At 34.8% G+C, this 9,230-nt stretch overlaps 1 protein-coding gene across 3 annotated transcripts; it reads right to left on the reverse strand.

Annotated features, from left to right (window-relative positions):
* Positions 1–331: 331 nt before the first annotated feature.
* On the reverse strand, positions 332–9,019 carry LOC113494881 (zinc finger protein 79-like). Of its 3 annotated transcripts, none has more exons than XM_026873394.1 (12): positions 8,711–9,019; positions 8,347–8,518; positions 8,011–8,211; positions 7,165–7,302; positions 6,921–7,000; positions 6,591–6,790; positions 6,171–6,266; positions 4,130–4,264; positions 3,597–3,707; positions 3,104–3,309; positions 2,652–2,752; positions 332–2,483 (listed from the first exon to the last, which is right to left on the reverse strand). In XM_026873394.1, the coding sequence occupies exons 1-12, from the start codon at positions 8,828–8,830 to the stop codon at positions 2,433–2,435; spliced, it is 1,611 nt and encodes a 536-aa protein (XP_026729195.1). In that variant the 5' UTR covers positions 8,831–9,019; the 3' UTR covers positions 332–2,432. The 3 variants fall into 3 exon arrangements, with proteins under 3 accessions (XP_026729195.1, XP_026729194.1, XP_026729196.1); XM_026873393.1 differs by lacking the exon at positions 4,130–4,264 and adding an exon at positions 4,797–4,931 and having other exon boundaries at positions 8,711–9,018; XM_026873395.1 differs by lacking the exon at positions 4,130–4,264 and adding an exon at positions 4,797–4,931 and having other exon boundaries at positions 6,591–6,787; positions 8,711–9,017.
* Between the last annotated feature and the right edge of the window lie 211 nt (positions 9,020–9,230).

Genomic DNA, 9,230 nt, shown 5'->3' on the forward strand with positions numbered 1-9,230 from the left:
AAAATGGCTTAAAACATTCCCCTTTTGGACTGTCCTGGTCGTTTTCATTTGTATTTTATTTTTCCACATTTTCCGCGCCAACGCTCGCCATCACCATTTGGATCAGATAAACTTTTTAAAGCTCTTTTTAGACAGAGTACGAGAACAAATATGGAAAGATTAAAGAAATAAATTTATGGAAAGAGGCCTGTGCCCAGTCGTAGGACATTTAAAAGGGCCTGTATTATATATCATATCAAATTAACAAGAACTAGATTATGTTTAGAGTGAACTGTGATCATTTTAATAATTATACGTATGCAGCGATAAGCTAAAAAATAATACAAGACTATCCGTGTTCCATGATCTTTATTTATATTCTAGATAACATCAATTACGATCAAATTAGTTATAACATTAACATAATAATTATGTTTTAAACATTTCCTATGACAAAGTCATTTAATAGCGTCTAGGTGCTTACTTACTAAATTTAATTAAGGCTCCCTCTAATTACACGTAATAAATAAGTAAGCATAACAATTAGAAAAAATATAAGGTCACAATAGCGGTACATAGGATGAAAGATACTTGTAAACAATCGAATTTGGAATGTATCAAGCACATAACTTACTTTTGTAATAATATATTTAAGGACCATATTATAAAATCTATATTTTCTTAATGTTTGATATGAATGAAAATGTGATAAAAGTTTCGCGCACTGAGAGCTAAGAGGTTAACGTAAAATTTTGCTACCACTAATGTGACGACATATTTAATAAAAATATACAAAGATATTATGCTTTAAAACTCATTTCATTTAGGTAATACATTAACAAATCATTCAGTATGCGTTTTGCGACAGTGTACTGTACAGTCGACCGCAAATCAATATTGAACAATGATTTGTGGGAAATATAGAAAAGCGGTCAAGTGTCGAGAACAAGTTGAATATCATTAAGTGAACGTTGCCTAAGATTGAATGTCGAAAAGATATTTTGCATCGTCCATTACATTTGTATTATATTAGAAAAATACATAACCGTAACTTTTCTAGAGATACGAATATTTTATATTTATTACATATCTATGTAAGAATACCTTGTAATTTCGATTATAATTACAATTTACATACTAATAGTTAGATGAATACATTACATGTATTTAAATGTGGGTTATTTTACCGCCAATTAACACCAAGAGTGTATTGTACGTTTGATCTCATTTCAATTATATTATAGTGGTTCTCGGCTTTTTTTAGGAATCATTCATTGCACGAGAATGTGAAGAAACTTATTTATAATTCGGAACAGTCACGACAGAAACGATAAAGGCGATAAAGCATGAACGTTTGATGTTCTTTTCATAATGGCTACTACTCCACGGATTAGCACTTAAAATTGGTGTCAGGAGTAGAATGCTCTTTGCTTCGGATTTCTAAATTCAATACGAATAAATATAGAGAAGGCAGTCCTATTCTTTATTTGTATGGCTTGTTTTATATTGTGTAGCAAGGTAGTATTTCATACTACAATAATAAGTTAAAAAAAATTGTTTGGCGGTAAATTGTCACCCAATACATAACCTATAAATAACTTACTAATCCAGTATCATAATAAACAGGTATAATGAGATTATTGTTTTATTAATCCGTGTATTTAAAGTGGGACAGTTATATAGGGAGATATAGTCCTAGGGAGCATGTACAAATTTAGGTTAACACAACTCTTTTTTGAGACAGATCGACACCAAATGAAAAAAAGGGAAATTTTAAGATAGGGGTTGGCATTGCTTTATAATTATTTATATTACACATTTTTTTGAATCATTGTTGCCTGTATAAAAGCGAGACGTCGCTACGCGTTGTAATACGCCGTCTTGCTTCTACTACGGCACCAAATAACTTTGGGTCGACAGTACCATTTCAAGATCAAATCGAATTAAAAATAAAAAAACAATTTGAATAACTATTGATAAGTTCTTAGTGTAAGTATAATGTAAACCCGTTTTCATATAACTAGAATCCTTTAATTGATAATGCATCAAGTATATTAGAATGTAAATCATTTCATTTAATAGGTTGTTGAATGACTTGAATACAGTTAGAATTTGGTCATCAAATACTTTTAAAAAAAGCTTTACCTGAGCTATTTTAATGCTAAATTTAATGATACAGTAATATACATTTGTATTCGAATTAAATGGACCTCATACAATAAACATACTAGTCTACGAACTCATTATATTGAGAGAATTTTCCCAGTCTATATTTTTTATTTACATCACTACAACTAATGCTTACGTGACTCCGTGCAAAATCTATGCAGTCAGTACGTTTTTGTTGGTATTTTATACAATGCATGCGTGATAGACGTGTTATAACTAACATGTGTGGTACGTAACATGTGTGGTACACGTGAGTGTCTGGGGTACTTTGCTTGTAATATCGCTTATTGTTCTTTTTCGTCTTCTTCCATACAAAACTCAGCATCGAGAACCACCTGTGGAAAATGACGGTCTATGAATATGAATTAATGGGACAAAGTGCTTCATTTAATTTAAAAAATAATTCTGTGTTTCACTATTACGAAAGCTTGGTTGAAAATATGTAGTTTGTGTATCTACACCAAGTTATCCAAACATAAGCAATAGAATCATGTGTCTCTTACCGCTTGCATGCCGGCTACGGCGCGAGTAGTTTCCTTCTCAGAATCGTCGCCAACGTCCTCATTCTCCTCAACCACTTGCATTTGAGCCTCTTCACCACCATCTAATAAAGAAATAATTTTATCAAACTTTTTGTAATTGAGATTAGTGTTCAAATTTATTATGTTCATGTTTTGATGCATATAAAGTAATAGTACAAGTTGACGTTTCTATGATATCACAGACAGGGTTACTTTTCAACGACCTACCAAATTACAATACAACCTTGTATAGACAACTCAATCAAGAAAGTTTCATATGTATCATTTAAAATTACCTCCAACAAACAATACAACAAAAATCTCAGAGCTATCTCAATCGACAGCTTTTCCTGCGTAGATTGATGTATCCCAAGCCACGTTAATCGACTACCAATCTATCATATTGAAGTAAAGTATAACATTATGGAGGCTACCTTCCGAGGCGGCGTGTATGAGCTGCAGCGTGCCGTCCACGATCTGCCCGGAGATGACGCCGGACAGCCCGGTGACGTTGATCTGCTGGCGCATCTTCTTGGCCTCCAGCTCCAGCTGCTGCTGCAGGTACAGCTCCTTGTGGTGCACCTTGTTGTGGTACTTCAAGTGGTGGGCTTTCGTGAACTTCTTGTTGCAAGGACCGCATCTGGAGATACAAATACAAAGATTATATAATTATTTATATAAGGTGTACTTCTTGCATCGGCTCGCCTTTTCAGGTAAGAGAGCACAAAGCTACCCCCAACAAACAATACATTTTATATATACATACTTTCAGAATGATAATTAGTTTACACAAAAAATAAAACATGTATGATTAGAAAAACATGAGTCCAGGTTCTGTAAACTTTTTTTAACACTGGACATTTACTTATCATGCCATGTAATTATCACATCATTTTATGTAAGTACTAGTGTTTCTGGTATACTCACGAGTATTTCTTTTCTCCTGTGTGTGTCAGCATGTGGTTAGCGAGCACGTAGGAGTACGTGAACGACTTGCCACACAAAGAGCACTGGTATGGACGAACGCCCATGTGTAACCTGTTTAAAGAATGGAACATTAGTAATTTTGTACTTGGTATGGAACTGGATAATGGTAGTGGAACATTAGTAGTCACGAAATAATTTATCAGCCTTTAGATTTTAGACGCGGGAGTCGTTCTTTAAAAAGAAGAAAGAAAAAAGATATTGAAATCGACAAAATTTTTAATTGTGTTATTTTGTTCTTAATTAATATGTAATTAGGATCCAAGAGGTCATATCTCTATGTATTTTTTTGGAATCAAAGGATAATAAGTATAAACTTAGCTGTCTTGGACGGCCACATTCTAAACTCCACTCCGCAGTGGAACAGCTAAAATAACCCAACCATATTTACCATAATCAACACGATGTCTACTTGACTCCATTCGCCACATCACCTGTAACTTCTCACCTAGACAATAAAGCCTACAATCGCTTACCTTTCATGCTTCTGCCGAGTACCGTAGTCTCCGAATCGTCGGTCGCAGATCCTGCACTTGTACGGTCGCTCGCCGGTGTGACGCTGCATGTGACGTTTGAGCGCTTCTCTCATGACGCTTGCGAAGCCGCACACGCTAATATGATGCGGTTTTATAGAGGTTTGTAGCGTTTCTTCGAAAGCAGAAATGTGTTGAGGCATGATAATGTTGGTCAATCTACTTAGTCTATATCGCGGCAATCCATTTAGGATTTTTTTTAGATACTCAATGAATTACTATCATGCCCCAATTAAACTTCTACTACTAACTTCACCTTCTGTTTTCTGCAGTCGTAGTCCGAATATGAAGGTCGTCGAGCAACGCAAGTGTATACGACTGAAAGTGTCCGCACACGCTGTATCCGTAAAAATAAACTATTTGTTCAAGGGACTTCGTTTTGAGACTGTTTTATTAGGAAATTTAATTTCTAATGTAATTACTGTTGTGAAAATCTTGGCAACCCTAAACCAATGTTACCATAAGCTGCCAACAATTAATCATGTCAGTTGTACAAGCAACTTTAACATTTAATCCAACACCAATCACCAAGTGGTACTACTATTTTAAGTTTTAAGTCACCAAGGGTATAAAACAGTCTCAAACCTATCCCAGAAGCCCCGAAACTTGCCTCTCATGCTTCTGGCGACTGCCGAAGTCCCCGAAGCGGCGGTCACAGACGCGGCACTTGTAGGGCCGCACGCCCGTGTGCCGCATCATGTGGCGACGCAACTCCATGTTCAGAACGCACGCGTACCCGCAAACGCTGCAAATTAGCAGCAACGATACATTACGTATTATACAAATATGATCGTACCGCGCATCACAAATAAAATAGAAAAAAATAATGTTTATTACGGAGTGAAAAAATAAAAATAAAAATAATAAACATTAAGCATCGAGTTACTAGTAATAGACATTGATTTTTGTAAGTAGCACTACTACCTTTCAATTTAGAATCTTATAAGAATAGTTATTCCATATTATTCGTCTTGTATAAAGGGAATTGTAATCTTATCAGATAAAACTTATAAGGTTCAAGGAGGAGTTTTCATTCTAAATTAGCAAGGCGTTTAATTTAAAAGGAAACAAATAAGGAGCTTTTATTGTGAATCATAAAAAATCTGAATAATATGAAATCAGATTAAAAAAATATATAGAAATAAAATGAGAACATAAACATATAAAACAAAAATAAATAATAAACGAGACGCGGGTGCGGGTGCGTTCTTCAATGGCTTAATATTTCTAACGTATTACCAGACACAGCGTGTAAGGAAACCGACAGAAAATGGGCGCAGGTGTTCTTATATCACGTTTTAAACATTATTTAGATGATGCATGAATTGCAAAGACGCGCATATCTCTGACCCCCTACCAAGTGATATTTCTACACTCGCTAAAGTCAATAGAAAACGATCACAAAGCCGAATTCACGAGACTTGTTGAAAGGAAATGTCATCTCCATACATATGAGCGTTATTTATTGATCAAGGATTGTAGAAATGTCACTAGTTTGAGTAGAGTGACTGACATTAAACATATACAACATATTGCACTTTGCAATTCGATATGATAATTCTCGCATCGTCTAAATGAGTCTTTAAGGACAGCAATTAACGTTGATTTTTTGCACTGCAAATTCACGTTGTGAATTAGAAATACATAAATCGTTATATTTGAATCCAATTACAAGACCCCACCGGCACCCATATCTCGCAGAAAACACTAAGGTGAAGTTGTTTGATTAACATTATAAATAGATAAGACAATTTTTAACATCTTATAAGCTATATTTACTTTAGTTAGTCTTGAGTTAATAATTTAAATAAGATAACCATTACATTACATTAGAGATTTGTAAACAAAAGATAGGAAAAGGTTTTTTATTTGTCATATATTCAAAATATATTTTTCTTCATAAGAAACCACTTGTGTTTTTTTCTACTATCATGGTATGATATTTGCTACAGTATTTTCTAGCTAAAATATTAGTTGTACATACCTGCAGACAAATGGTTTGATTCCTAAATGACGTCGGATGTGAGCCTGTAAGGATGCATTGGAGGTAAAGGAAGCGCCACATGTTTCACAAGTGTGCCTGTAGGTGCAAAGATACATAGAACATTAGCAAAAGGGAAATTTGGTTCATAATTAAAGTTTTAATTTATTGTCTGCCATGAACTGGGAGTGCATCAAAGAGGTTACTAAAATTCATTTTTCAAATAGATATCTGCAATTAACTTGAACACAGTTTTGAATTCCTAACCATAACATCTCATGTCTGTCAAAAACTATTAGTTATTTGTGTAATGAACCTCATGTCAAATGCTGTAGTCAGTTGGTGGAAATGCATACAGATTGAACTAAGCTGATGTTCTTTAAAATGACAATAATTCAAGCAAATTACTCTTTTTCTACTCACGTCTTCTCATAGATATATTTCTTCTTAGTCTGGTACTTCTTCTTAGGCTTAGGGTTGAGGATGTGCTCTGGGATGGGCTCGGAGAAGGCCAGGATGGTCTCCTTGAGCAGCATGTCCTCACCATCCTCTGACTTTGGCTGTTTCTTAGGTATCAGAGGCGTTTTGCGAGGCCTGCCGCGTTTGCGTGGTGGAGGTGCCTGCTGGTGCCATGAATAGGATAAGATAGCTTTAAATTAGATGTTAGTTTTCTGCTAAACATTGATGCGCCTTGATTGTTAGTATGTAAAATTTGATTTTCAGTTATTTGATGATAAAATAATTGTTTCTTACCGTTTCTTTGCTTTCTGGTTCTGATTCAGGATCTTCACCAGCTGGTTCAAAATCAGGATCGTCATCTGGGTTTTCATATCCTAGGAAGAAATCAATACAGTCATTGTCATTTCAAAATTTACAACAAATAAAGTTTAGCAAATATAATTAAGGGTCACTAAACCACAAATCACCACTATCACACTTAAATATTTGAACTACCTTTAACACAACACTAACTATAATGAAGACATTATCTCCTCACCATCATGACCAAAAGCCTCATCCTCAGCATCCTCTGGCTCTTGCTTTAAATCCAAAGAGCCGGTGGCAAGTAATGTTGTTAGGGCTTCCGGCTCCTTCTCCTGACTCTTTGGTTTCTTGCGCTGATAGGGGGACAGTTCTACAAAAAATTTGAGAATTAATGTTAATATAATATGAAAATTGGCATAGAATCCTCGATTCATTACTGGAAATAAATTATTGAATACTCATGCAGTAAAAACATTATCTTGTTAATATTCAAGTTAGAACATTTAAGAATAGCTCAGCAGGGGATAGTTTAAGCTAATTTAGGAATAGACTGTAGCTTCAGAGCAGTATTTAAAGTAATGAAATTCTCAATTTTAATGTATTTCCAAGTATTATCTTGAATATTGTATTTTAGTTAGTTCGGCTAATATGAACAATACTAAAAATTGTAGTCTTGTGAGAATTATGTTTCTCATGTTATTAGTCATGTAACAGCTTTAGTGAATAACTAGCTGTTGCCCGCGACTTCGTCCGCGTGGTTAGAAGATATAAGTTATAATTTATACCTGCCTTCTATCTATCTTGTAGGATTCAGTCAGCGTTTGCAATGTAAGCGCAAAAAATGTGTTTTACGACCTCACATTAGAAACCTCAAAAATTGTAGCCTATGTGTTAGTCTGATGTATAAGCTATATTGTGGTAAAGTTTCATTCAAATCCATTCAGTAGTTTTTACGTGAAAGAGTAACAAACATCCATACATCCATACTTACAAACTTTCGCCTTTATAATAGTAGTAATGGGTCCACTTTGGATATATATATTGGAGATTGGGTATCACAATGTTACATAATCCTTACCTATCTGTCCTTGTTCATTAGGATACTTCCTAGGCCGGCCTCTTTTTCTTGGTCCAGGAGCTTTAGTCACTACGGCACTGCTAGGAGTCTTGACAAGAGTGCGGGTCCATTGACCCTGAGGGTCATGTTCCACAGGCAACTCATACTGCAGCAACAACCCATTCTCCTGCTTTATAGTTATAGTTTCTGTCTCTTTGCCAACTAGAACGAAAATTTTGTACTCAGTGACTCATTCAATGTTTATAATTTGTAACACAAGCTACGCCTGTCACGTTTAGATGTTTAGGCGGGAATTTATATAAAGACATTTTAATTGTGCTCGATTGATATTCTAACCTTTTGATGAATGCCCCGCAGACACAGTTTCCGAACTCTTCTTGAACTCTTCCAAACATTCTTTCAACGTATCGTTAGATGTAAGACACTGCTGCTTGAATAGATAGGCGTAAGTAAGCTTATCCACGCAATTCAGACATATTAGCGTCGGTAAACTATCATTTTTGGACACCTAAAATATAAAACATCATTTCGACTTTTCCATTATTTGCTTACAAATTAATATCATCATATTTTTAAGTTCTGGGATGTCAGCAAAAAATCTTAATTTTGCAACAAATAAACCAATATAGCAACATTATTGTAGTAAAAAATCAAATAGGGTGGCCATCGCAACCATTTTGATGTGGTAATTTTTACATACCTCCACGCCGCAACAGTAGGTGTACTTGTCGCCAAGTTGTTCGTTATTTTCGTCCCAATCAAAGAGAGAAACCATGTCACCGGTTTCTAAACACACCCGACATGTTAATTGCCAATCCATTTTGTAGTAGAAACAGTGTAATTATTGCAAGTAAAGCTAAAAACTCAACAAAATGCAGCGTTTTCTCAAACCGGAAGTTTGAACATTTGACATTGATACCAACATAACCACTACATATTATTGTCAAACGGCGGCAAAGGCTTCTTCCGTTCTGCCTCCATGCTTGCACTTTTTATGTGGTTAATTAATTAAAATTATTACTCAAAGTAATACATTTTTTTGTAAATTATTTTGTTTTAATTATTTAATGGTCAAAAAAATAAATTATCACGAAAATATATTTTATTAAATCTGTGGCTATGCCAAAATTCATTGGTGGATCGAACCGTACCAAACTACGACGCTGCCAACTTTCTAAAATAAATATTCTGCCCCTTCCCCTTTCAAGAAATGTCAAATC

The sequence above is a fragment of the Trichoplusia ni genome, chromosome 6, assembly GCF_003590095.1.
Source record: "Trichoplusia ni isolate ovarian cell line Hi5 chromosome 6, tn1, whole genome shotgun sequence".
NCBI classification, from domain to species: Eukaryota; Metazoa; Arthropoda; class Insecta; order Lepidoptera; family Noctuidae; genus Trichoplusia; species Trichoplusia ni.

Coding starts and splice junctions, on each gene's coding strand:
- LOC113494881 (XM_026873394.1), bottom strand. CDS start 8,830: ATGGATTGGCAATTAACATGTCGGGTGTGTTTAGAAACCGGTGACATG. Junction 8,519..8,710: donor CCTACTGTTGCGGCGTGGAG/GTATGTAAAAAT, acceptor TTTATATTTTAG/GTGTCCAAAAATGATAGTTT. Junction 7,001..7,164: donor TGAGGCTTTTGGTCATGATG/GTGAGGAGATAA, acceptor ATTTCTTCCTAG/GATATGAAAACCCAGATGAC.